This window comes from Podarcis liolepis, assembly GCF_965112155.1.
Source record: "Podarcis liolepis genome assembly, chromosome: 10".
NCBI classification, from domain to species: domain Eukaryota; kingdom Metazoa; phylum Chordata; class Lepidosauria; order Squamata; family Lacertidae; genus Podarcis; species Podarcis liolepis.
Genome location: NC_139562.1, coordinates 1,606,668 through 1,634,446, shown reverse-complemented (window position 1 = coordinate 1,634,446; position 27,779 = coordinate 1,606,668). Strand labels below are relative to the sequence as shown.

The window sequence follows — 27,779 nt, the reverse complement described above, 5'->3', positions numbered from 1 at the left end:
CCATATAGCATCTATTCAACTTAAAAAAACAGCGACCATTTGTTGTGGACAAAGGACAGCTGGACATATCAAGGGCCCCATGACTTTCAATAGCTTAGGGCCTCATCCAGCCGAAATCTGGCTTGCCAATGGCCATCCAACCTCTGTTTAAAAACTTCCAAGGAAGGAGAGTCCGCCACCTCTCATGGGAGCCTGTTCCACTGCCAAACAGCTTTTACTGTCAGAAAGTTTTCCCCTGCGATATTTAGTCGGCATCTCCTTGTTTGCAACTGGAAGCCCTGAGTTCGAGTCCTACCACCCAGAAAAGAACAAGCTTCCTCCCTCTTCCATGCCACCAAACACTGGAAATTCTTTTCCCCCGCCCAAAGACAGTTATTGCAACAGTTTTAATAAGACGCGCGTGCACGCTTGCAGGACGAAGGGGAGGCGCGCGCGGCGTGTCGCTCAGCGCATGCGCAGAGAGCCCCTTCTGCGCTTGGCAACCTACTCCTCCTCCTCCTCTCCGGCAGAGGGCGATCTCCCTCCGCGCCCGCCCTTCTTCCGGAAGGAACTCTCGCGCGCCGGGCCGCGTTTCCGGCCGGGTCCCTTTGAGCGGCGGACCCAAGATGGCGGCGCCCAGGCTGGCCTAACGTGCTGGGCGAGCGGAGGCCGGTCGGCGGGGCCATGGCGGCGGAGGCGAAGAAGGCGCCGGCGGCGGGCGCGGGTCGGACGGTGCTGGTGCGGGGCCTGCCGCCCTCGGCCTGCGCCGCCGAGCTGGAGAGGGAGTTCGGCCGGGCGGGGCCGGTGCGGAGGGCGGTGGCCGTGACGGAGCCCGGTGAGCGGGGGCGGGGGGGGGAGGCCGGGCGGGAAGGGGCGCTTCCTCTGAGGGGGGGCTTGGGGGCTGGGCTAGAAGACCCCGGGGGACCCCTTGTTCTAGGCAGTGCTTCCCCCCAAAAAAAGATGTTTACGGAGGGGGACTCTCATTTTCCTATTCCTCTCAATGAGGCCAAACTTAAATTCACAAAATGTTGAGGGGTACGTGCACCCTGGTGGCCCTCCAGAGAAAAAAAACATTATTATTATTATTATTATTAACCACTGGCAACAGCACCACCAGTCAGTACTATCACTGGATCATGGAGCCCACCTGGCACCAGAATGAGCCCCCCCCCCCAACAAGGCATCTTTCCTGGCAGTTGTTGTTGTGGAATCATTTAGTCGTGTCCGCCTCTTCGTGACCCCCTGGACCAGAGCACGCCAGGCACTCCTGTCTTCCACTGCCTCCCGCAGTTTGGTCAAACTCATGCTGGTAGCTTGGAGAACACTATTCGTGACCCCTGCATCTCCCCCCCAGAAAAAAGCACTGATTATTATTATTATTATTATTATTATTAACCACTGGCACCACCACCAGTCAGGACCACCTGTGCATCACGGAGCCCACCTGGCACCAGAATGAGCCTCCCCAACAAGGCATCTTTCCTGGCTGTGCTGCACATTGCAGCTTTTCAGATTACGAATGTGGCAAAGTGTTTACTTCCGGGTTTGCTGCACATGCAGACGCAGAAGTGCCATATCACACTTCATGCATGCGCAGTAGCAGCACTATGTTTATGGACTTTTCGGGGTGCGAACGGCACTCCGAAACGGATCACGTTCGTAAGTAGAGGTACCACTGTAGAGCCAGTTGGCATAAGGTTGCCATGGCATCTCCTTCAAATGAATCTTTCTTCGTATGAATCTATGCTTAAAGTATTTTGTATGGTTCTGGTTATCTACCTAACCGCCACCCCAAGCCTTTTTCTTGAATTACAGGGTGGGTGGAGTGACATGGCTTTCCCTATCTTATATGTGATATTTGTTCCCTAGCCAAGTTGCTGACCGTTGCTCTATGTTTTTATTATTATTATTTGGAAAGACACCTTGAGTTCCTTGCAGCAAGAAAATGAGTTTAATAAGCTTAGCCCGTCATAATAATATTAATCTGCCTTTAAATCTGTTGGATAGGCAAGAAAACCTGTCGTGGGTTTGGCTTTGTCACTTTCTCCTTGCCGGAAGATGCTCAGAGAGCCATCCAGGAGATCACTGCCTTTGGGAAACGCAAGATCACGGTAGCCCTTGCTAATCCGAAGCCACGGCAGAAAGGAAAGAAGAAAGAAGGTAAGTTCAAGGTCTCTCTTTTTTTTGTGGGGTGCCAGGATTTTCTGTGTGCTGCTGTCGACACTTAGCACCAGTTTTGCTGAACACAGTTAGAAAGACGGAAGAGGCTTGTGTTTGGTCCCAGATGACCTGCGCTGCCTTCAAGGCTTCCAGCACCCTTTCTGACATGTTCTTCCAGTCCAGAAGATGGGTTTTGATTTCCTTACAGTACACAATTTCAAGACATTACCAATAAATTAAAAAAATGAAAAATTGTCCAGTAGCACCTTCGAGACCAATACATTCGCAGTTATACCTCTGCAGTGGAACAAACCGCCTCTACAGCCAGCAGGGAAGTGGCCACTTAACAGGCTAGTGGAAAAGAGAAAGGATTCCTGTCAGGTGGACTGAGGTAGGAGGGATGCAGCCACCTGCCTCCACTCCAATAACCTGCTTGTTTCCTATGCTGGCTATGAAAGAATTGGCTCCCTCGCCCCCCAACCAGCAGAGCAGCCAGGTGAGCTGGGATGGAAGGGTCCATTCACTGCCACTTCATGGCCTGTATGGGATTCCTAGACAGCTGTGGCTACCAGGCAAGTTCTTAAAATACAAATCTGTGCTATATGTATGAAGAGGAGGACTGTTGGCGGAGCTGGCAGAGGAGCCGAATGTTCCTTGCCTTCACTCGCCTCTCCAGCAGCGCCTTTACGCTTTGCCTGTCCTGCCTGGCTGCTTGTAAAGGGAGAAGATGCCTTGTCTGCTGGAGATTCTCTCCCGCTCCAAACAAAAGTAAAAAATTCCTTCCAGTAGCAACTTAGAGACCAACTAAGTTTGTTACAGTGGTGCCCCGCAAGACGAATGCCTCGCAAGACAGAAAACTCGCTAGACGAAAGAGTTTTCCGTTTTGGAGGTGCTTCGCAAAACGAATCTCCTATGGGCTTGCTTCGCAAGACGACAATGTCTTGCGAGTTCCTGCGGGGTTTTTTTCCTCCCCCCCTTTTTTCTAAGCCGCTTATCAGCTGATCCGATAAGATGATAAGCCGCTAATAGCGCTAATCCTCTAATCCGTCAATGGGCTTGCTTCGCAAGACAAAAAAACCGCTAGATGAAGAGAATCACAGAACGGATTCTTTTCGTATTGCGAGGCACCACTGTATTGGTATGAGCTTTCATGTGCATGCACACATCTTCAGATACCTCTTCTGATACATGCACACGTATCTGAAAAAGTGTGCATGTACACAAGCTCATACCAATTATAAATTTAGCTGGTCTCTAAGGTGCTACTGGAAGGAATTTTTTTATTTTCTTTCGACTACGGCAGACCAGCACGGCTACCTACCTGTAACTCCTGCTCCAGGCATGGTGGCGGGGTTCTTCAGCTGCGTCTCACGGGCTTTTGACAGGAGGTTCTCGTAAGCACATCAGAAGAGTCTGGCTGCTGGATCAGACCAAAGGGGGTCACATCCAGTTGCAGAAGAAAATAATCTTCCCACCTGCTCAAGACCCTGTTGAGCAAGACAAGACAGCTGTTTTGGAGAAGACCTCCACCAGCCAGACTCTCTTCTGAGCTGATCCATAGACTGTTCAGCTTACATACAGAAGTTAATGTCTTTTGTAGGTATGGCAAGGTTCTCACACCTGGTTAATAAGAAACCACAATAAATAAACGGCTCAGGAGCACAAGACCTCAAGGACCGCCTCTTTCCATATGAACCTACCCAGACCCTGAGATCATCTTCTGAGGCCCTTCTTCGTGTGCCTCCTCCTTGAGAAGGCCAGAGGGTGGCAACACGAGAACGGGGCCTTCTCTGCAGTGGCTCCCTGTCTGTGGAATGCTCTCCCTAGGGAAGTTCGCCTGGCGCCTTCATTACACACCTTTATGCACCAGGCGAAAACGTTCCTTTTTAACCAGGCCTTTGGTTGATCTGATTGACATCCAATGCCCTTTTAGAATGTGGCTCTTTTGGGTTTCTTTTATTGGGTTCTTGTTTTGAATTTGTTTTTATATATTATGATTTTGTTTGTGAACTGCCCTGAAACCTGCGGGTATAGGGCGGTGTACAAATCCAATTAATAATAATAATAAGTAGTTTTGTGGGGAGAACACAGGGAAGCAGCATTGCTAGTCAAAACCCCTCACACTTTCCATACTTCCTTCACCCTTTTCACCCACCTTCGTGCTGACTCTGTAAGAGAGATGTGGCCTTAAGATCGAAGCAAGCTCAGTCCTATTACAGTCCCCGGTCCTTGCAGACCCCAGACCCATCCAGTCCAGCCTCCTGTTCTCAGACTGACCAACCAGATGCTTGGGCCCATGGGATGCTTGTGGGTGTGACCTGAGCGCATCAGCACTTGTGCCTAGTGATGATTCCTCCGCTCTGTTCTTAGTGTGCCATTGTCCTTGCCGTGTCCCATTTGCTTTGGTTCCAGGTGCCTCTGAGGCCCCCCGGCGAGGGAAGAAGCCCCCAAAGGCAAAAGGAGCCTCGAAAAAAGCCAGGCTGATCATTCGCAACCTGAGCTTCAAGGTACGAGCCGCAGGCAGGGGAGTCGCCTGCTTCTTTGATGGGGCTGGGGCTCTCTTTCTGAGCCACCCCCATTCTTTTCTTGGAACGAGGCCGTTAAAAGTGGACTGGCAGGGTTAATATTTCACGGCACTCCTGTCTGAGATTCAGAGCGCTGACGTAGGGCTGTTTCGCAGAATCGCAGAGTTGGAAAGGGCACGCTAGGGCCATCTAGTCCAACTCCCCATTTCTTAGCAGCTTTTTGGTGTAAATCAGTCTTTAACATCAGCAGTAACATCTAGACCATGGGAGCGTTTCAGCCCTGTTCTTGAGTTTGTTTAAAATCTAAAACAGCTTATCTTCTATTCCTTTCTTTGAATTTTGCCATTTAGGTTTTTTAAACCTTTTTGTAAAGGCAATACTAAAATTTTCACAGCTGAGTCCTCAACTCTTTATTACTGTGCTTGGCTTTCTTCAAGTTGGGCTGTGTCTAAAACTTGCTATTTAGGTTTTCAAACCTTTTTTGTAAACTCAGTTTTAGTAGAAACTGTACCTTTGAGTCCTCATTCCTTTATTACTGTGCTTTGCTTCACCTAGGTCGAGCTAGGATTATAATACTTCAGAATTTTTGGGAGTTTTACCCACTTTCTTTGAATTTGGTCATTTAAGGTTTATGATTTTTCTGTTTCCTTCTGAGGAAACGGAATAGTTCAGTGAAACGAGGTTTGTAGCCGGCATCCCCTTAAGGCTTTGCTCAATTCTAGGTTTTTCTAATTTTTCCCTTAAACTTTTTGATTTTTATTATTTAGTTTATTTCTATAAGATAATATTTCTAGTTGACTGCTTCTCGTTTCAGGGATTTTCACGGTATTTCATTTGTTTTGTGTAATTTGGTGTAAATCACAGCTGAGCGCTCCATTTAATGGAGCAGCAATAGGAGCCCCAAGCCTCCCTTTTGGATTTCCCACCAGAGAGCACAGTCTGCTCACAGAACATTGGAGCGGCAGCCCAGATCCTTCCTAAGACTTGGGGGTTTTGAAAAATACACAATGCACTGTGATGACTTCTGCCATTGGTCTCGTTCTGCTCTCCTTAGTGCACAGAAGATGACCTGAAGGCTGCCTTCTCTCAGTTTGGCACAGTGCTGGAAACTACCATCCCCAAGAAACCAGGTATGGCCAGGTGACCTGGTGGGAAAGGGCCGGTGGGGCGCTACTGGGAGAGGAACATAGAATTCCATTTAAACTGCACACCTGTCCTGGATTATCCCGAGCCATTCATGGATCACTGCGTTCCCCTTTGGAACTAGCAATCGGAGATAGGAGCGCTGGCTGGCTCATGTTTCTGCTGTCCGCCGTCTTCAGCTGAAGAATGAAGTCCCACCTGGCTTCTTGGTTATGGCTCTGGCTGCTCCTCTTGTCTCCCTATAAGTGGAATCCCATGCGCAGGCTACAAATATTTTTTAAAAATCGTCAGAATTAAGTTGCTTTCCTGTCGCTTCCAGATGGAAAGATGCGTGGCTTTGCCTTTGTGCAGTTCAAGAACGTCCTGGAAGCAGGGAGGGCCCTGAAGGGGATGAACATGAAGGAGATCAAGGGTGAGTCTGGCGCTTTCTTAAAAGGAGCCGGGTGATTTGCGGTCCTCTCTGTGTGTTTATGTCGGATGGGAGCCGCCTGTGAGGAGAGTCAGGCGAGATAATATTCGTTCATCTATTGCTCTTGCTATCCCACCTTTTTCTGCAAGGAGCTCGAGGCGGCACACCTGCTTCTTTCCCGCCTCATTGAAACCCCACAACAACCCTGTGAGGTAGCTCAGGCTGAGATTCAGCGACTGGCCCAAAGTCACCCCCAGCGAGCTTCGTGGCCGAGCGGAAGGGATTTGAACCCTGGTCTCCCGGGTCCTAGTCTGACGCTCTCCCCACCCCCCGCCACTGACTCTCTTGCTGGTCCTCTTGTGCTGGGAACGCTGGAACATCCGCAGGAGAGTTGAATATGCAGGGGTGTTCAGGCAGTGGGGCTGACCGACTTCGGCTCTCCTCTGCACATGCACAGACACCATGACTTTTTAATTCATAAAATCTTCACACCGCTTGATTGGGGGGGGGGAGCCCTCAAAGTGGTTTACAAAAATATGAAACACGAATTTTTTTTGGCCTGGGGATTGCAACCCTCCTTTAAAACATAGGGAAGTTGAAATACTAAAACGGATTAAAATTACCTCCATTTTCTAAGCATCTGGACAGGCCTGTCTAAACAGTTTTAGCAGGTGCCAAAAATTGTACAGCGAAGTCTGGTGTCAGGAGGCAGGGTGTTCCAGAGGGTAGGGGCTGCCACACTAAACAGTGGAGTTCTTACGAATGGGATTTCGGTCCCTGGGATTTGTAGCTGCGCTGCCCCCTCGCCAAGCCAGCCTCACAGCTTCCCTTTCCCTCCGCAGAGCGCCCGGTGGCGGTGGACTGGGCCGTGGCCCGGGAGAAGTACCAAGTGATGCAGGCAGCGGCATCTCCCGCAGGTGAGTGGCTCCGGGGCAGGAGTCATCCTGCTCTGGCCATCTCAGGCAGGCGGTCTCACTCTGTGTGTGCTGTGGAGTGGTGGGTGAAGGGGCCCGATCTTGACCTCAGGCCAACCGGCTGAGAGTGGCAGGAGGAGATTGAGAACATTTGTCCCAAGTCTTTGCAGCCAGGCAATTGCCTGTGAGACTGTCTGGTTCTGAGAGCAGAGCTGACCTTCAGAAGCAACAAACCCCACTCCCTGCCCAGCAAGCATGGAAGGGGAGTGCCCTCTTGCTTATTCATTTCATAAATGCATTTTTAAAGGCATTTTTAATCTTTTGTTGGAAGCCGGCTAGAGTGGCTGGGGAAACCCAGCCAGATGGGTTGGGTAGAAATAACAAGTTATTATTATTATTATTATTATTCATAATGTGTATCCACTCGTTGATTCTTTTTTTAAAAAAAAAATGTCAAAGCAGATAAAAGAATAAAATCATCATTGAAAAAATAACGGCAATCATTTACGACTTTAGACGAGCGTTTTAGAAGAACGTTTCCAACAAGCGCTGAAAAGAGCCCAGTGTGTCAAGAGGCAGGGAGTTCCAAAGTGAAGGCGGAGCCACACTCAACGCTTGAGTTCCTACAAAGCACAGAACGGATTTTACGTGGCACTTGGAACAGGGCCAGTTCTGTGAATGGGAGCGGTCTGGAGGCAGCCCTGTTTAGGGAAGCTTTTAATGTTTAACAGACGATTATATTTTAATATTTTGTTGGAAGCTGCCCAGAGTGGCTGGGGAAACCCAGCCGGATGGGCGGGGTATAAATAATAAATTATTATTATTATTAGTTGTGTGTCTCTGGGTCAGGTGATCTCACAGGTCCCACGTTGCGAAGGGCCTTACGGACTAATAGTAAGCCCTTGAAGTTGGCCTGGTAGCCACTGGGCAACCAGGGCAGATCTCTGGGCATCGGAAGCGCTATGTTCCGACAGGGTCTTTCTCCTGCCAGCCGTTCTGTCCTTAGGAAGCCTCCTCCTTCTGTTCCAACTCTAAAATTCCTGCCCAGTTGAGGCTTTGCAGCTGTGGCTCCGTCCTTTGGACTCCTGTTTCTTTGTCTTGTGGCCCCGTTTGGGATCTGGCCGTGGGGACCTCCCTGGCATGGCTTTTCGCGAGAACCCAAGATGCCCCCTCTGGATCAGGCCAAAGGGGGCCCATCTGCTCCAGCCTCCCGTTCTCACAGGGACCAACCGGGTGCCTATTATGGGAAACCAGCAAGCAGGACTCAGCGAGGGCGAGATTTGCCAGGATTAATGGGTGAAGCTAGAAATGGGCGTCTTCCTTGAGAGAAACTGGGCAGAGGCGTCTCACCCTCCTGCTTCTTTGCCTCCCTCCCCCAACCAGGGGTCCAGGAGAAGAAGAAGCTAAGCCAGGCCCAGGAAGCGGACACAACTCAGGCTGGCGACGCCGCCGACGATCTGGAAGACAAAAGTTCAGCGCCTGCGGAGCCAGCGGGGCAGGGCAGGTGAGGGCAAGGGGCTTGCTCCGGAGGACCTGGGACGGGCTTACTCTGCTGCTGACGTGGGGATCGGGGGTGGGCACACTAAGCCGCCCTCTGTGTGATATTGATGTTCCGTTCCACATGCCTGTTTACATTCCAGCACAGCCTGCTGGGAACTTCCGTTGTGTATAGCTTTTGCTTATGCTTTTTGCTTGGACACAAAGGGGAGCAGACATGTTTTTCCTTTGTCCTGAGGCTGAATAAAATGCTTGTAAATACGCTTGACATATGCCTCTGTCTGCCCTTCCGTTGCAAAGAGTTCTTATCTCTGCTGGCTTGCATGCTCAGCTTCTGAAAGGCATCTGAAGCTCTGAGTCGCAGAACCAAGGACCGGCGTTCGCCCCGCTGGTGGGCTGGAGCCAGCTGGGGCCTGCCAACTGCCCCCATTTCCTTGGACGCATCCCAACACCAAATCCCTGCTTTCTCTCTGCCAGCAGGAAGCGGCAGGGCTGCCTCTGGCTTCCTCCCTCTGCCCAAATCCAGCCAGCTCCAAGATTCCAGAACCCCAGAATTAAGCCCTTTGGGCGCAGAGTTCAGCTGCCTGCTTCTGACGGCTCTTTCCTTGCATGATTTCATGGACAGGTACTTTGAGCAGCTCGCTCCACCGCCTGCAGGTAGCGAGGAGGAGGAGGAGGAAGAGGAGGAGGAAGAGCAAGAGATGCAGGACTCCGATGAGGAAGAGGGGGAGCCTGGCAAAGCCATGAGCTCTGATGAAGAGGAGGAGGAAGAAGATGACGATGACGAGGAAGATGAAGAAGGTTGGTTTTGCAGTTTCTGAGGGGTTGGGTGCCAGGGCAGGTGGCAAACCCTTAAAAAGCTGGCGCCTCAAAGGAGCGCCAGGAGAGACCTGTTGGGTCTGGTTAAAAAATCAATTTCAACCCAGCATTCCTCTCTGAAAGCTGCCAGCCCCCGCGTGAAATTTCATGGCCTCTGCTGGGAACTTGGCCCTCCTCCGCCTTGGTCTTTGGAGACTGGGCACTGCCACCTTGCCCAGTGAGAGCGGCATAATAATAATATTTACCAAAGGTTCCTGCATTGCAGGGGGTTGGACTGGATGACCCTGGGGGTCCCCTACAACCATTCTGTGGCCTGCTCTTGCCTTTGGAGAACGCCTTGCTCATGATTTCCCTCTCCCCGGTCTGCTCCCGTTCCAGAAGCTGGCGTCCCTTCGAAGCGGAAAAAGGTCCAGAAGCTCCCATCAGACGTCACCGAAGGAAGGACCGTCTTCATCAGGTGGGCGAAGGCCATGGGCTCAGCATCGCCTTGGGAGAGAAGCCAGAGGCTGCTGCTGCCCTGCTCCTTATGCATCCTTACGGGGCTTAGAGAACCATGCTGCAGCCTACATTTATGGCTGTTTCTCCTTGCTACTTTTTAAGCTGATTAGCTGCTTGTCATCTGAGCCAGTGTGGTGTAGTGGTTAAGAGCGGTAGTCTCGCAATCTGGGAAACCGGGTTCGCATCTCCGCTCCTCCACATGCAGCTGCTGGGTGACCTTGGGCCAGTCACACTTCTGTGAAGTCTCTCAGCCTCACTCACCTCACAGAGTGTTTGTTGTGGGGGAGGAAGGGAGAGGAGAATGTTAGCCGCTTTGAGACTCCTGAAGGGGGGTGAAAGGCAGGGTATCAAATCCAAACTCTTCTTCTTCTTCTTCTTCTTCTTCTGAATGTCTCCAAGTGACTCACAGCAAAATATCTATCTGTAGACATATGTAATGCCATACAGGAAGGAAGGAAAAACGGGCTGGGGTCATTCCATGCATCAATATATTGTTTAACGTTCTACATCATGGGGGGTTGGAATATCATTGATGCTAACCCTTAGGATCTTAACATTCTCAGCAGGTCCAAATATTTATATTTTCCTAAAAATACAAGTTTAACAAGTGTCAGGTTCGTTCAGCAGCAATCATGTGAGTGCTTCCGTGGTTGATACTAGCCCTTAAGATCTTAATATTCTCAACAGGTTAAAAGGGTGTTATTGGGTTGTTACTTTTATTTTGATTATATATATATTGTGGTTTTTATGTTGATCTTTTCTGCAAACTGCCCTGAGACCTCTGGGTATAGGGCGGCATATACCGTATTCTTCGCTCTATAAGACTCATTTTTCCCCTCCTAAAAAGTAAGGGGGGATGTGTGTGTGTCTTATGGATAGAATGCAGGCTGCACGGCTATCCCAGTAGCCAGAACAACGAGAGGGATCCCTGCGCAGTGCCCCCTCTTGCTCTTCTAGCTTCTGGCTTCTCCATGCGAAGCCTCTTCAGGGTACGGGGAGCCTTCATCCCGCTGCCCTGAGGAGGCTTCGCTGGGTTTTGTGGGAGGTGGGGCTATTGTGGGAGGTGGGGGAAGGGACTCCACCTCCTGGGAAAGCCCGCAAGAGCCGCGTGGAGCGGGTGTGCGGCTCTTGGGGGCTTTTCCCTGAGGAGGAAAAGTCTGCAAGCGCTGCACACCCGCTACTCGCTGCTCCTGAAAGGGAACGCTGAGCAGAGCCTGGGATGCACGCAGGCTCTGCTCAGCGCTGCCTTTAAAGAATATTTTTTTTCTTGCATTCCCCCTCTAAAAACTAGGTGCGTCTTACAGAATGAAAAATACAGTAAATTCAATAAACAACAACAATAATATTTTCATATTTATCATTATCATGAAAGCAAAAGCATGTTGTTGTTTTTTATCCCGTGCAAAGACTTTTTGCCAGTCCGCCCTTGCTGGGGGCCCCCGGACGTGTTTTCCCTCCGGGATCCAAACCGCCCTTGTCGTCCCTGGGTGTGGGGCACATCTTCACATGCCCCCTGCTTCCCCCCTAGGAATTTGTCCTTCGACAGCGAGGAGGAGGAGCTGGGGGAGCTGCTGGAGCAGTTTGGAGATCTGAAGTACGTGCGGATCGTGCTTCACCCGGACACGGAGCACTCCAAAGGTAATGGGGGTGAGACCGAGGGGGGGGGTTGGAGGGGAGGGGGCAGGCTGAGACAGAATAATTTTGTATTAGGCGAGGAGGGAGGGCAGTCCTCGGAGACCTGAGTTCAGGTCCCGCCTCAAAAGTAGCAACTTAAAAATATCTCTTTTTTTGTCCTGCAGGGGGGGTCTGTATTATATCCATTTACATAAACATTGTTGGGGTTACATCATTCTCCTTATTTTGAACTTTATTTTTGACAAGAACACATTCGCACAATAACTGTGTTTTATATAAGAGGCCACTATTATACAGCACTGAGGGGGTAATTTTTTCTGGTATTAGAAAAGGTTTGGAAATTGAGCGTGTGCCAAATGATGGCGTCTTCTTCCTGGGAGGTTTTTAAGCAGAGGCTGGATGGCCATCTGTCAGGGATGCTTTAGCTGAGATGCCTATTTCATTAAATCCAACGGAGATATATTTCTTCCTTTCTTGGCCGCTACTATTGAGAATTGTCCAAGAATCATTGCTTACGTAATCTGTTACACACTTTGATGGTATGTACAGCCTCTGTATCTTCTAATGCTTGATAATGTTTTTAGTCACGATGTAACAGATTTATATTTGTAATTTCTACCTATCAAATATTAATCCTTGTCTTATCAAGTGTTTATATTTATATTATGTAGAACTATTAACAGCTGACGAAGCCCTTTGGGGCGCAACAAGGAAATATCTGGAAACCTTGTCTGTGATATTCTGGGGACCTTTCCTTAACCACATTCAAGGACTGTGTAATATATGAACTCAAACAAGAACATATGAAGAAAGGAAGGAATATATCTGCATTGGATTTAATTAAATAGGTTATATACCTTGCTTAAGGATTGTATAAGTTGTTCATTCTGGACTTGATTCGTATGATAGGAAGGAACTAGTAAAGACATTTGTCACAAACATGCCCACGCAGCCTGTCGCGCTGTATACAGTCATACCTCGGGTTCCAGCCGCTTCAGGTTGAGTTTTTTCAGGTTACGGACGCGCCGAAACCCGGAAGTACCGGAACGGGTTACTTTTGGGTTTTGGCGGTCGCGCATGCGCAGAAGCACTAAATCGCGCTGTGCACAGAAGCGCCAAATCACAACCCGTGCTTGCGCAGACACGCCACTGTGGGTTGCGAACGTGCATCCCGCATGGATCACATTCGCAAGCCGAGTGTCCACTGTATGTTGTAACTCTTGCATCTGTGTAACAAGGTACAATGGTACCCCTGATTGCAAACGGGATCCGTTCCAGAGGCCCGTTCGCAACCTGAAAAGAAAGCAACTCGCGTCTGCGCGTGCGCTGGTCACAATTTGCCACTTCCGCACATGCGTGTGACGTCATTTTATATGTTGTAACTATTGTATCTGCAAAACAAGGTATTGTATTTGTTTAGCTGAGATTCCCGCATTCCTTGAGGTCCCTTCCAAGTCTACAATTCTAGGATGCCATGGGTCACTGTAAGACAGCTTCCTAAACATGCATCTCTCCTCCCCACTCCCCAAAATCCCACCACCAGGCTGTGCCTTTGCCCAGTTCCTGTCCCAGGAAGCTGCCCAGAAGTGCCTTCAGGTGGCACAGGATGAGAGCGAGGTGAGAGCTGGGTCCCCCCCCCCCGCGGGGTGGGAGCGTGGTAGTTCCCCCTGCCTCCACCGGGACTGGCTCGGCCTGTCTCTGGCAGCGCCCGTGGGTGCCCCTTCCTTGCCTCCCTGCCTCTCACTGTCTCTCCTTCTCCCCGGAAGGGCGGGGGGCTGCACCTGGGGGGCCGCCGCCTGCGAGTGGACCTGGCCGTCAGCCGGGAGGAAGCCCAGCAGCTGCGGAGCCAGAAGACGAAGAAACCCACCGGCACCCGGAACTTGTACCTGGCACGCGAAGGCCGTGAGTGCAAAGGAGGCGGCTGGGCGGGGCTGGATTCACCTGGGCTCACCTTGCCTTGTGTGCAGGGCGACGGGGGCGTGTTCATTCCCATGTGGAAGGGGCTTGAGGTGGCGGCAGGCTCTCCTTCCTTGGAGGTTTTTAAGCAGAGGTTGGGTGGCCCTGTGTCGGGGGTTCTTTAGCCGCGATTCCTGCATTGCAAGGGGTTGGGCTAGATGACCTGTGAGGGTCCCTTCCCAGTCTGTGATTCTGTCCTGCTTTTCAATGCTCCTCTTTCCTCTGCAGTGATCCGTGCTGGCACAAAAGCTGCCGAGGGGATGAGCGATGCTGACCTGGCCAAGAGGGCACGGGTAAGTTCTCTATTTCTCTTTCTCTTTCTCTGTGTATGTGCCTAACCCAGCCTTTCTCAAGCTTGGGACTACAACTCCCATCATCTCTGACCACCGGTCCTGCTTGCAAGGGCTGATGGGAGTTGTAGGCCAACATCTGGGGACCCAAGGCTGAGAAAGGCTGGCCTAGAAGCTAGACATGGCTCCAAGCTTTCCCTCCTTAAGGATGCCAGAAGACCCCTGCTGGGCCAGGTCAAGGGGGGTCTGCTGAATCTAGCCCATGGGTAGGCCAACTAAGGCCCGGGGGCTGAATGCGGCCCAATTGCCTTCTCAACCCAGCCCGCGGATGGTCCGGGAATCAGCATGTTTTTACATGAGTAGAATGTATCCTTTTATTTAAAATGCATCTCTGGGTTATTTATGGGGCGTAGGAATTTGTTCATTTCCACCCCAAAAAAAATGTGCGCGCCCCACAAGCTCTGAGGGACAGTGGACCGGCCCCCTGCAGAAAAAGTTTGCTGACCCCTGATCTAGCCTGTCTCTGATGGGCAGGAGCTCTCTACTGCTTACGACTCCCTGCCCCTCACAAACAGGGCCCCCCTGAGGCCCCAGACTCTCCACGTAGCAAGAGGACATCATGTTATGTAGTTGTGGAGAGCCAAAAAATTTGCCGGATATCCCCCCCCCCTCTCTCTCTCTTTTTCCTTGTTTATTTCCTGTTCTGCATTTGTTTACTGTGGCAGCCCTTACAACTCTGGAACTCCCTGCTTGTTGAGTCATCAGTCTAGCTGCCGCATTCTGGATTAGTTGAAGTTTCCAGGTCACTTTCAAAGGCAGCCCCACATAGAGCACATTGCAGTAGCCTAAGCGGTTAATAACTAGAGCATGCACCACTCTGGTGAGACAGTCTGCGGGCAGGGAGGGTCTCAGCCTGCATACCAGATGGAGCTGGTAGACAGCCGCCCTGTATGCAGTTGCAATCAAAATTCATTCAACCCCCCAGGTTTCTTATCAAAATTTACAGACCTTCAGCTGTTTGCAATGAGCAAATCAGACAAAAGCCCTTGAAATACCTCAGCTGCCTAACACAACGGACGTGGGAGATAACCTGCAAAAGCAGGAGAGTCTTCGAAGCAGAGCGGTGGGCTGGCTTTCTCCCCTTGCCCCCCCCCCTCCGGCCATCCTGCCTGCCTGCCTGCTCCACCTCGCAAGGCTGTGTTGACCCCTCCTTTTCCCTCCCCCAGTTTGAGGAGCTGAAGCGTCACAAGCTGAAGGACCAGAACATCTTCGTGTCTCAGACCAGGCTCTGCGTCCACAACCTGCCCAAAGGCGTCGACGACGTCCGGCTCCGGAAGCTGATGCTGCAGGCGGCCAAGGGAAGCCCCGGCCTCCGGCTCAAGGAGGTGAGCCTGCCTCTCAGCGCAGCCAAACCCGCAGTGGGGTGGCAGGGATTAAGCGAGGAGGGGTAGGAGGGAACTAGCCACGCCACCCTGGAGGAAAAGCTGGGGAAGAAATGGACAAAACAGCTCCTGTCACTCGAACAACCTGTTGAGCTTCTGGCTTCATCCTCGTCACAGACGCTTGAGCTAGGATTAAATCAAATCAATTTAAATCACGACTTAAATAACTAGTCAGTAAGACTTGATTTAAATCACTAGTCCGTAAGACTTGATTTAAATATTTTTTTAACAGAAAGACTCTTTCTTGCTGGTATAATCTTAATATTTACAACCAGACGAAGGTTTCATTTTTGGAATAATAAATGTTCAGGGTAGTTATTACAGTTATATAAAAAACCACTCGTTTGGTTGTACTATTAAGAAAGACATAGGTAAAGGTAAAGGTACCCCTGCCCGTACAGGCCAGTCGTGTCCGACTCTAGGGTTGTGCGCCCATCTTGCTTAAGAGGCTGGGGGCCAGCGCTGTCCGGAGACACTTCCGGGTCACGTGGCCAGCGTGACAAGCTGCATCTGGCGAGCCAGCGCAGCACACGGAAACGCCGTTTACCTTCCCGCTAGTAAGCGATCCCTATTTATCTACTTGCACCCGGGGGTGCTTTCAAACTGCTAGGTTGGCAGGCGCTGGGACCGAGCATAGACAGATAATTATGAAATTATTGTGAGGTTTAATAAGTGAACCTTTTATATCTGGACAACTTTCTGCTGTACTTTATTGGAAGGAGAAAAATAATCATTTCCTTAATAACAGTTTAAACTATTTATTTAACTAAAATAAAAATATTATAGCATATGTACCCATGCTTGTTAACTGATGTGGTTAAACATTTAATTTTATTTTTTAAAAAAAAGAAAACAGACTTGAGTTTTAGCCCACATGAAAATCTTAAAACAAATCCTTATTTCCTGATGAATAGCCTTCGGACTATAATGTAACTTAAATGGAAAACTATCTTTAGAAAGGTTTTTTCCTCCAAAAGCATTTTATTGTGAAAATCCAACTTAAATAAAAAAATCTGATTTATTTTTTTAAACCCATTGATTTTTATCCACCCGGGTTAGACTAGATGACCCTTGGTTCCCTTCCAGCTCTGCGATTGTCTCCCTCTCTCTCTTTCTCTCCAGTGCCGTGTGATGCGGGACCTGAAGGCGCCCGCTGGGAAGGGGAAGGGCCAGTCGCTGGGCTATGCCTTTGTGGAGTTCCAGGAACACGAGCAGGCCCTGGCTGCCCTGCGACACCTCAACAACAACCCCCAGGTCTTTGGGGACCAGAAGGTAAGGTTTCCCCCACTCCCTGTTCCTTCCAGACAGGGCACCGGAAAGAGGTGGGGCAGATTCACAGGGGAGAGGGCTATAGAATATCAGTTTCTGGAACGCGTTGCTAGTTTCCCTTTGGGGCTCCTGGCTGCCCCCGTGAGAGCATGAGGCCCGACTCACCTGGTCTTCTCAGGCTGCCCTGTCTCCCCGCAGCGTCCCATCGTGGAATTCTCCCTGGAGGACCGCCGGAAGTTGAAGCTGAAGGAGCAGCGAGCCCAGCGCAGCCTGGTAGGAATAATAATAATAATAATAATAATAATAATAATAATTTATTTGTACTCCACCCATCTGGCTGAGGAGCAGGAGGTACCCTAGAACCCCACAGAGTTGGAGGGGGGACCCCCAGGCTCATCTTGTCCAACCCCCAGCAATGAAGCAATCGCAGTCAGATGCTCCTCCGACCTCAGCCTTCTTAGAAGGAGGCGCCGTTACTGCGAGTGGCTGCCGAAGGCAAGCGAAGGGGGAATCCTACACCAGGGAGAGGAACCGGTGAGGACTCAGCCCTGGCAAGAGGCCTTTGCAGCTCTGGGGGTGTCCAGCTTTGCGACACGGGTAGCGCTGTGGTCCAAAACACTGAGCCTCTTGGGCTTGCCGATTGGAAGGTCGGCGGTTCGAATCCCCGCGACGGGGTGAGTTCCCGTTGCTCCTGCCAACCTAGCAGTTCGAAAGCATGCCAGCGCAAGTAGATAAATAGATTTACCGCTGTGGAAGGAAGGTAAACGGCGTTTCCATGCGCTCTGGCTTCCGTCACGGTGTCCTGTTGCACCAGAAGCGGTTTAGTCCTGCTGGACACATGGCCCGGAAAGCTGTCTGTGGACAAACTCCGGCTCCCTCAGCCTGAAAGCGAGATGAGCACCGCAACCCCAGAGTACCTTTGACTGGGCTTAACCGCCCAGGGGTCCTTTCCTTTTACCAGCTTTGCAGCCTCCTGGGAAGTCTCATAGGGTGCTGTTTGGGGCCGAGGTCCTGACCCGCAGGGCAGAGGGCTCTGTGCATTCTGCCCCCCTGCAGTGGTTTCCCCAGGCAGGTGGGAAAGTTCTGCTTAGCCCCTGGAGTCATCCTCCGCCTGCGTGCAGCCCCTTTGTTTGTGGGGTCCTGCCGTTGCACCTCCAAACTTACCTTCCCACTTTGTCTTTGGAGGAGTTGAGTGGCTGGAAACCAAACGCTCCGTTTTCCTTCTGAATCATAATTCCTGTTGCTCCTCTCTTTTTTCACCTTTTGACTGGCCAGGAATTGGTTTAATTATTAGCCCATGGCCGCTTTTATTGCCGTTTTCACGCAAAGGAGGTTGTGGACTCTCCTTCCTTGGAGGTTTTAAATAGAAAGTGAAAATCTGGACTGAAAAGTTGTTGATTTAATGTCCAGGTTTTCCCAGACATTAAAGAAATTCCCGCTCAGACGCAGTTCCTGACGGCTGAATCCTGGTCGTATCCGGACGTATGGCCACCCTATTTTTAAGCAGAGGTCAGATGGCCATCTGTCTGGGATGCTTTGGCTGTCATTCCTGCATTGCAGGGGGTTGGTCTGGATGACCCTCGGGGGTCCTGCACGACTCTGCAGTTCTACGATTCTTGGAATATTGCAAACGGCTCTGTGATCCTGATGCATGATTTTCATTTCATTTCATTCTCGGTTTGTATACCGCCTTTCTATATTACTTTGCGCGAGGCAGTCTACAAGCTGGGGAAACAACAAAACAGGCAGCAAACATCACAAACGTCTGATCCAGCGTACAAAAAGTCATGCTGGAATCATAACTTTGAAATAAGCAACATATCTCAGATAAAGCAATATTCAGTATTCCATTATAATATACTGTACAGCCATACCTCGGGTTACAGCCACTTCAGGTTATGTTTTTTCTGGTTACGGACCGCCGGAACCCAGAAGTACCGGAAGGGGTTACTTCCAGGTTTCGACAGTCACACATGCGCAGAAGCGCCGAATCGCAACCCGCTCATGCACAGACGCGAGTTGCGAACCTGCATCCCGCACAGAGCACGTTTGCAACCCGAGCGTCCATTGTAATAGTAAACACTAAAGGTAAAGGGACCCCTGACCATCAGGTCCAGTTGTGGCCGACTCTGGGGTTGCAGCGCTCATCTCGCTTTACTGGCCGAGGGAGCCAGCATACAGCTTCCGGGTCATGTGGCCAGAATGACTAAGCCGCTTCTGGAGAACCAGAGCAGCGCATGGAAACGCTGTTTACCTTCCCGCCAGAGCGGTACCTATTGATCTACTTGCACTTTGATGTGCTTTCGAACTGCTAGGTTGGCAGGAGCAGGGACTGAGCAACGGGAGCTCACCCCGTTGTTACCAAACTACAATCAATAAAAATAATGGGTGCTCTGGGGGGAGAGGGGGATATTTGGTATTTGAAAGAGAAGGGGGTGCCCTCCCTCGCTGAGCTCCTTGGGGTCCTTCAGTGGGACAAACCTTCCCTGCCCCCCCCCTTTTCTCCTGTGCAGCAAAAGCTGAGGCAGAAGCAGCCCCCTGAGGAGGAGGCGGCCAGCAAGCAGCCCAACGCCAGCGCCTCCGAAAAGCCAGCCAGAAGGCGGAAGAAGAAGCCCCCCAAGGCCAAAGAAGCAGAGGGGGCTTCTCAGGGGCACGAGGACCCGCCAGAGCCCCCCGAGAAGAAGCCCAGGGTCTCCCCGGCAGCCAAGCAGCAGCGTCTGGAAGCCCCCCGGCCGGCGGAGGGGGCCGTGCCCTGGGCGGGTTTCCAGACGCGGGCGGAAGTGGAACAGGTGGAGCTGCCGGACGGCAGGAAGCGGCGCAAAGTCCTGCCTCTGCCCTCCAAACGGGGGCCCAAGATCAGGTAATGGGAGACACGGGGGGGAGTATATGAGCCTAGGGGGGGGGAGGAGGGCGCTGCCGCCACCAATCACAGACACCCCCCTGCTCTGTGTCAAGGCCTCAGGACCCGCCTGCCTGCCCCTGCCTCAGTTTCCCTTCCGTCTTTGCCCTTCTCTCCCCCTCCCCCCCCCCGTTTCCAGGAGTTTTCCCGCTAAAGGAGCACAGAGAAAGGGCCATGTTCCATCATGTGCATCCTTTCGGGGGGGGCATGTCCCCGTGGGGGGCAGGGCAAGGTAGAGAAGTGGGCGGAGCAATGGGGGCAGTTCTGGCACGGGGGGGGGCGTTCCGGCCACTTGGAAAGCGGCGGTTTTTGCAGCAACACAATACACAGCCCTTTCCTTCCGGGCAAGGAACAAGCACCATCCCAGTTGTGGGATGTGTTGCAGCCAGGTGAGGGCGCTGGAGGGAGAGGGTCTCTGGGGGGGGGCGCATTTGGCCTCTGCGCTCCAGGATCCCCACAGGGCAGGGTCTGGTCAGGGGGCTACCCAGAGCCTGTCTCCCTGGGGGTGTGGTGTGCATTGAAGGGGGAGAGGGAGCTGGAGGGGAGTTGGGAAGGTGTTCCGGGGGGGGGGGTGAATCAGCAGCCCCCTCTGGGGTCCTGGGTCTCCCCCGGATCAGGGAGAGCAGCCGTGGCCAGGTCTCTCCCTCCGTCTGCTGAGCTGCGTCTCTCTCTTGGCAGGAAGCGGGACAAGGGAAGAGTGAAGCCCCCCGCAAAGAAGATGGCCCCCTCTGGCCCAACGCGCAGGCAGGAGAAGACCAGCCAGGGGCCCAAGCAGGTCAGTCGGTTGTGGGGAAATGGGGGGGGGGCGCGGCCTCTTTCATGCCAACAGCCAAGGGTTGGTCAAGATTTACAGGACTGCCTCTCCTGGTCTGCCCCGCAGAGGACCTTAAGGTCCATGAATAATCATAGTTTAGAGGTCCCAGGCCCTAAGGAAGTCAGACTATCCTCCACCAGGGCCAGGGCCTTCTCAGTGGTGGCTCCGACCTGGTGGAATGCTCTGTCCTATGAGACCAGGGCCCTGCAGGATTTAACCTCCTTCTGCCTGTAAGACAATAAAACAGAAGGGTGTGATGGGTTTTAAGGTAAAGGTAAAGGGACCCCTGACCGTTAGGTCCAGTCGTGGCCGACTCTGGGGTTGCGGTGCTCATCTCGCTTTACTGGCCGAGGGAGCCGGCATACAGCTTCCGGGTCATGTGGCCAGCAGGACTAAGCCACTTCTGGCAAACAAGAGCAGCGCACAGAAACACTGTTTACCTTCCTGCCAGGGCAGTACTTGCACTTTTGAAGTGCTTTTGAACTGCTAGGTTGGCAGGAGCAGGGACCGAGCAACAGGAGCTCACTCTGTCGTGGGGATTCGAACCGCCGACCTTCTGATCGGCAAGCCCTAGGTTCTGGTTTAATCCACAGCACCACCCGCGTCCCACGTGATGGGTTTTAGGAGCCCCTTAATGCCTGATGGAATCCAGTTAGCTCAGCTGGTTGGAGCGTGGTTGGTGCCGATTATTCCTTGCAAACAGCACGCAGAAGGGTGTTTTGACCATCAGCCTTGACCTTCCTGAAACCAACTGAGGGCCCCATGTTCCCCATCCCTGGCTTGAAAGATGAAGCCAGCCAATGGGATTTTTTGGGGAGGGGGCAAGGCAACTTCCGCATGGATCCCCGTAACCCAGAGCTGAAACTGCAAAAATCGGAGAAGCTCTGGAAACCCGGTGGATATGCCTGTCTTCTGACAGAACCCTAGAATTTTGCAGAGGAGAGGGACCCCGGGGTCATCTAGTCCAGCTGCGATGCAGGAAGGTTATGCTGGACAAATTTCTCCTCCCCGGGGAAGGGGGTGCCGGAGATAAAACCTCCTTTGCTGCTTTCCACCGGCTCGCTCCTCCCCTCTCCCCTGCCCCCTGGCTTTGCCCGAGTGCCTCTGCCCCCAACCTCCCTGGCCAAACCGTGGGGCGCCCCCTTCCTGACGCAGCTCTCCTCCTCCTCGCAGGCGCCCAGGAAGCAACCTCGGGGGAAGCGCAGCCAGGCGGAGACCCGCTTTGAGCAGCTGGTGGAGCAGTACAAACGCAAAATCCTGGGCGGCGGCAACAAGGCGGCGGCGTCAGCCAGGAGGAGCAAATGGTTTGAGGGCTGAAGGAGGCCCTGGGGGAGACCGGGGGGGGGGGCGGATAGGGACGGCTGGCTGGGGCTGAGCCCAAGCAAGGGCAGCGTCCACCCCTCCACCCCCATCTCTGCCATCTCGGACTACTGGACTGTGCAAGGAAGCAGGCAAGAGCCTCCTGAGCTCTCTTTGCAGGGGGGGGGCATAGAGGGAGGGTCTGGTCCCCAAGGTGCCCCCCTCTGCTGGCCCAGGCTAGTGGGCAGATTTTTCGGGAAGCGCTTGCAGGACCCAGGATCGGGGAGAGACGCACACACCAGCAGAACAGGGTGAAAGTTTGCCCCATATATTTTTGCCATCTTTGACCAAGAGAGGCCTGTGTTGTTATCATCGCAAACATTTTTTAATAAAAGAGTTTTATTAAAAACCTACCTTCCCCCCCCCCCAGGAACAGAGGGATTCTCTGGGAACCACCTCCCTCGCTCAGTCCCAGAACAGGGCTGAGGGGAGGCTCTCTGCCCCTCCAGATGTCGCTGGCCCCCCACCTCTGGGCATGGTTGGCTAGCGGGAGGGCATGGGGGTGGCAGGCCACCTCTGGCTTGCTCTCTCTCTCTCCCCCTCCCCTGATCCCCTCCCAGCCCAAAGTCCTGCTGGTTTGTTTTTTTTACTGTTTCACTTTCATTTATTGTAAAACTGCCAACCACATTTGGGGGGGGGGGGCAGAGAGAAGTTGAGTGGCAGTGTGGTGCAGTGGTCAGAGTAGTTTGACTACAGGGACCTGGTAGAGATCAGGGTTCGAATGCTCCCACTCGGCCGTGAAGCTCCCCAGGTGTGTGACCTTTGCAGGATGAGTGCCGCTCCTGCCTCTCAGCCTCACGTACCTTACAGGGCTGCAGTGGGGATAACACCTGGGAGCCCCTTGGAAGGAAAAAAAGGCGTAATGAATATATAAATGAGCAGCATCTTCCAGTTGGCCCTGGCAGGATCCTTCTCACGCTGGTTGGAGGTCATGTGTGCACGAGATCGAATCCACCCTTGCTCCTTCAGATTTCTCCTGGGATGTCCCAGCAACCCAAGGCCGGGCGTGGTGGAGCGCCAAAATCCTTCCAGCGGTTGCGCGCACGGAAATATTGCCGCAAGCGCAACTGCCCATCCCCAAATCTGTTCCAACCAGATGTTTGTGGACTCCAGCTCCCGTCAGCTCCCAGCCAGCACAGCCAGGACCGGCTGTTAGGTATCTCAGGCTTCCTGTATGTGGGGCTCAGGGAAGCCATGTTTGAGAAATGCAGCTTATTAAATCCCAGCCCTTCAATGCGCTCTGTGTGAGGCTCCCCGTGCGTTTGACCGCGAGGCCACAGGGAGTGCAGGATGCTGCAGCACAATTGCTGCCAGGAGGGAGGCGTTGCCAGCTGAAAACACCTGAGCTTGCCCCTGGTTGCCCATTTGCTACTCAGCCAAGTTCAGGGTGCTGCTACTACTACTACTACTACTACTACTACTACTACTACTACTACTTTATTTCTACCCATCTGGCTGAGTTTCTCCAACCACTCTGGGCGGCTCCCAATCGAGTGTTAAAAACAATGCAGCATTTAATATTAAAAACTTCCCTAAACAGGGCTGCCTTCAGATGTCTTTTAAAAATAAGTGATTTATTTCCTTGATATCTGATGGGAGGGTGTTCCACAGGGGGGTGCCACTACTCAGAAGGCCCTCTGCCTGGTTCCCTGCGGCCTCGCTTCTTGCAGGGAGGGAACCGCCAGAAGGCCCTTGGCGCTGGACCTCAGTGTCCGGGCAGAACGATGGGGGTGGAGACGCTCCTTCAGGTATACTGGACCGAGGCTGTTTAGAGCTTTCAAGGTCAGCACCAACACTTTGAATTGTGCTCGGAAACGTACCACCTTCTTTCCAGACCGGTGGTGTTATGTCGTCTCGGCAGCCGCTCCCAGTCACCAGTCTGGCTGCCGCATTCTGGATTAGTTGCAGTTTCCGGGTCACCTTCAAAGGTAGCCCCACGTAGAGCGCATTGTAGTAGTCCAAGCAGGAGATAACCAGAGCATGCACCACTCTGGAGAGACAGTCTGCGGGCAGGGAGGGTCTCATCCTGCATCCCAGATGGAGCTGGTAGACAGCTGTCCTGTATGCAGTTGCAATCGAAAATTATTCAACCCCCCATTGCAAATCAGGTTTCTTATCAAAATTTACAGTCCTTCAGCTGTTTGCAATGAGCAAATAAAACAAAAGCCCTTGAAATAGCTCAGCTGCCCAACACAACGGACGCTTGCAATGTTTCCCCCAGATTCAGCTGAAATTGCAACTTCTAATGACTTCCACAGTCTCCCTCTCCTGATACCAACCTTTCCCAAAGCCAAATTCCTCTGGTTCGTTTCCTTGCAGTTCCACAAGGTAGCAGTGCTGCTCTGTCCTTGACCACATTTGGCCAGGACGGAGGAGAGAAAGTAACCTCTTTGCCCAGAGGGGAGAGTGTTGCTCTTGTTCTCCGGATCCTGACACTGGTTTCCCTTTGGGGCATCCTATGAGAACAGGATGTTATACCAGAGGGGCCATGGCCCCGATCCACCGGGCAATCCTTGTGCTCTTAAACTCCACGGTATTTTTTTCTGCCCAGTTCTCAGTGGAGATGTGAATGGCCTTCCTTCCTTCCCTGCCAGAGGCAGCTGTGGCTTCCGAGGCTCCTGACTCATTCTCCTTCCTTATTTATTAAAATTCCGCCCTGCCCTCCCTCCCCAAGGAGCCCTGGGCAGCAAAGCAATAAAAACCCATACAGTTAAGAATGAAACACAAGTGCAAGCTATTGCAAACATCGGAAAAGCATTTCTGAATGTTAAGAAAGCTGGGTTTAATGCCATGTGGCGCTACGGTCAGTGTGTGGATTTCTGCTCAGATGGGACATTCTCCCCCTCTCCTCTCCCTCCCCCCCCCCAAAAAAACCCTCTTCCGGGGTTTTCCCCAACCCCCTGGAGCAGGTTTGGGGAGGGCGTGGGACTCCCATCGCGGAGAGGTGGAAAGTCCCACTGTGCAAATGGGGAATCCGTGTGCTGACTTGTTTGTAGGATACCTACGGTTCTTTAAGTTGGCCTGTCGTACTGGCAGGGCTGGGAGAGTCTGACCAGGAGATCCGAGGGGCAGGTTTGGGGTTTACAAGAGAGGCAGGGCCTGTTTGAATTCTCTGCCTGAAAAACAGCCACATAGATTTTTGAAGGCAACCATGCTTTGCTTGCTTCCTGCCTGCCTGTCAGATTTTGAAAATCTGTGCAGAACAGTGGGGTGTCTGCCTAGCAACATAGGGGTTTTTTTCAGGGTGGGGGTCTCTTCCAGTTCTTGGGTTCCCATATCTGTGGGGGTACAACAAGCTTTCCCAACCAGTACCTATGTCTAGGTCAGGCATAGGCAAACTCGGCCCTCCAGATGTTTTGGGACTACAACTCCCATGATCCCTAGCTAACAGGACCAGTGGATGATGGGAGTTGTAGTCCCAAAGCATCTGGAGGGCCGAGTTTGCCTATGCCTGACCTAGGATATGGCTGACTAGTCAAGCACCACGATTAGCAGAACTGAAGATGTTGCTCTGTGCCATTGAACAAAAAGCTGCTAGAGGGGAGAACACAGAGCCATAGAATCACAGAATGGTAGAGTCGAAAGGGACCCCCAGAGGGCCTCCAGTCCAGCCCCCTGCAGTGCAGGAATCTCAGCTCAAGCATCTGTGACAGACGGCCGTCCATCCTCTGCTCTTCCTGGTGTTGAGTTGGAAACCCCTTTCTTGTACCTTGAAGCCATGGGTTCGAGTCCTGCCCTCCAGAGCAGGAGAAGGCGAGCTTGCTCCCTCTTTCATGAGACAGCCCTTGAGATATGTGAAGATGGTTATCCTATCTCCTCTCAGTCTCCTCTTCTCCAGGCCAAACGTAACCTTCTCGGGTGGAAGGCATGACTCATCACCTGCTAGCCTGCCCCTTACATAGAGAACCAAGAGTTTGCTTTCTGAAAACTTTGTTCACACAAGGAAGCAGGCACACCTGGCAGAAGCTGTTTGGTTTCTTTTGAGAGGCTATAAGAGCTTCACAACACAGTGGCCCTCTATGCACTGGCTGCAAAACAAACAAAATCAGGAAAAAGGAGTTAGATTAAATCACACAAAGTCGTGGTGATTCATAGGTATAATCTGGAATCAATCTGGATTTGAGTTTGTTGGTTTCTCTGGTGCCTTCTCTTATCTCCTGGTTGTTGGCAAATTGGATTTTAAAATGGCAAAAGAATATTAGAATGGGAGCTATCAGAGACGCACAAAGGAAACTATTTTAATGCTCAGGAATCTGGCAAAGTCTTTTAAATGTTATGGGTTTTTATATTATGGATAGATGTTCCCTATTATTTTATTAATACTATCGCCTAACACAGGTTTGTTGTGGCCTTTGGCTAGAAGAATAAACTTTTGAACTTGAAACTTGAACTTGAATTAATATGTTAATCTTTCCTGGGATGGCTCAGCAGGTAGAGCAGGAGTCTCTTAATCTCAGGGTTGTGGTTTCGAGCCCCAGGTTGGGCAAAAGATCCCTGCACTGCAGGGGGTTAGACTAGAAGACCTTTGGGGTTCCCTTCCAACTCTGCAACTCTTATGAATTCTATGGATGCGAGTCCTTAATCATGTAAAGCTGTGACTTCTGGGCCGTTATGAACCGCAGGCTTGAATCTGTCCAGTGGTCCTTAGTGAAACAGATTCAGATTCTCTCTCCCCCCTGCCCTGTATGTGTGAGCCACTTGCCTAGTAGCCCTGCGCTTAACACAAAAGGCAAAGTCTCTTTCCCAGCTTCGGCTTTCAGAGGGAATGTTCCCCGAGTTGGCGAGGCTCGTTTGACAACAGGCTCCTTCCGTGCTAAGTAAAAGGTAAAGGGACCCCTGACCATTAGGTCCAGTCGTGACCGACTCTGGGGTTGTGGCACTCATCTCGCTTTACTGGCCGAGGGAGCCGGCGTACAGCTTCCGGGTCATGTGGCCAGCATGACTAAGCCGCTTCTGGCGAACCAGAGCAGCGCACGGAAACGCCATTTACCTTCCCGCCAGAGTGGTACCTATTTATCTACTTGCACTTTGACGTGCTTTTGAACTGCTAGGTTGGCAAGAGCAGGGACCGAGCAACGGGAGCTCACCCCATCGCGGAGATTCGAACCGCCAACCATCTGATCAGGAAGTCCTAGGCTCTGTGGTTTAACCCACAGCGCCATCCATGCCAAGCGCTGGGAGCTTTTCCCATTCCTCCAGGACCCACATCTCGCATCTTGGTTTATGGATGCCTGCTTTTCTGCTTTTGAATGGCTTTAAAAAACACTTTCATTTAAAATCTTTTAAAATGTAGTCAGCCGCTTCAGTGTGTTCTGTGATTTAGCGGTACAGAAAGACTTTCATAAATAAGAAATAATAACAACAAAGCGCAGTGGCTTTGCGACAGCTGCTGCTCGCTCTGGTCCTCTGCTGCCAGAAGCCCTTTCCCAGTCAAGCTGCCTTCTGGCTGGGTCTCTCCCCCAGCCGCTGTGCCTCCTTGGCCGATGGCCTGATGCGTTCCTGGCTTCTCACCTGCCAAGAAGGCGGGGAGAGAGATCTCTGGCCCGGGCCCTGGCACCATCCCCTCTTGGCAGTGCCAGGTGTGGGAGAGCAGGGTGTCCTGGGGCGGTGACGGCCGTCCTTGTCACCCCTGCGGCTGCCAGTGGCGCAGGCTTAGCCAGCCCAGTGAGTCGGATGCCTCTTACGCGCCAGAGCGCCCCAAGGGAACCGGCACCTCGGGCAAATTTCTGGGAAGGGGCAAGGCCAGCCGCTCTCCCTCGCTGGGTAATTGAGAGCAGAGGCATGCGGTGTTATAACTGCAAGCTGATGCAAGAGAAATGCGGGGGGGGGGGGAGAGCCCTGACTCACCGGTTCTGATCCTGCTCTTGCTCCTGCATGAGAAGTCAGGGGTGCTGGCATTTGGAGGCACTGTGGTTCTTGAGCATCTCTTGACAAACCCTCATCTGAGATTTGCAGATGAAGCAGGGTACACAAGTTCAATAAATAAACTGTTCAGCCACGGTGAGAAAAGGTTGCTGACCTCCGTGGGCCATTGGCCTTGTCTTGCAGGCTCATCTCATGGGATTTATTCATTTCCTTTTCTGCATGCACTAGATGCCCAGTCACTCTTGCCCTTCCTTCCCAGAGGCCTTCGCTCCTTGCCTGAAGACAGACAGCTCTTTGCCATGCCAA

The 27,779-nt window shown here is 52.0% G+C and overlaps 1 protein-coding gene and 1 long non-coding RNA gene across 3 annotated transcripts; one reads left to right on the top strand and one right to left on the bottom strand.

Moving 5' to 3' along the window:
* Positions 1-608: 608 nt before the first annotated feature.
* RBM28 (RNA binding motif protein 28) lies at positions 609-25,992 on the top strand. 2 transcript variants are annotated; one of them, XM_083461109.1, is made up of 19 exons: positions 609-814; positions 1,987-2,139; positions 4,552-4,646; positions 5,719-5,794; positions 6,127-6,219; positions 7,059-7,133; positions 8,514-8,634; positions 9,253-9,428; positions 9,825-9,903; positions 11,473-11,582; positions 13,123-13,196; positions 13,346-13,481; positions 13,764-13,828; positions 15,052-15,210; positions 16,390-16,539; positions 16,735-16,809; positions 19,050-19,396; positions 20,114-20,210; positions 21,423-25,992. In XM_083461109.1, the coding sequence occupies exons 1-19, from the start codon at positions 664-666 to the stop codon at positions 21,564-21,566; spliced, it is 2,376 nt and encodes a 791-aa protein (XP_083317235.1). In that variant the 5' UTR covers positions 609-663; the 3' UTR covers positions 21,567-25,992. The 2 variants fall into 2 exon arrangements, with proteins under 2 accessions (XP_083317235.1, XP_083317236.1); XM_083461110.1 differs by having other exon boundaries at positions 641-814; positions 9,828-9,903.
* Positions 21,731-27,517, bottom strand: LOC310687053. The gene is made up of 2 exons (XR_014516155.1): positions 23,056-27,517; positions 21,731-23,025 (listed from the first exon to the last, which is right to left on the bottom strand). It is a non-coding gene; the product is annotated as an uncharacterized lncRNA (long non-coding RNA).
* Positions 27,518-27,779: the final 262 nt, after the last annotated feature.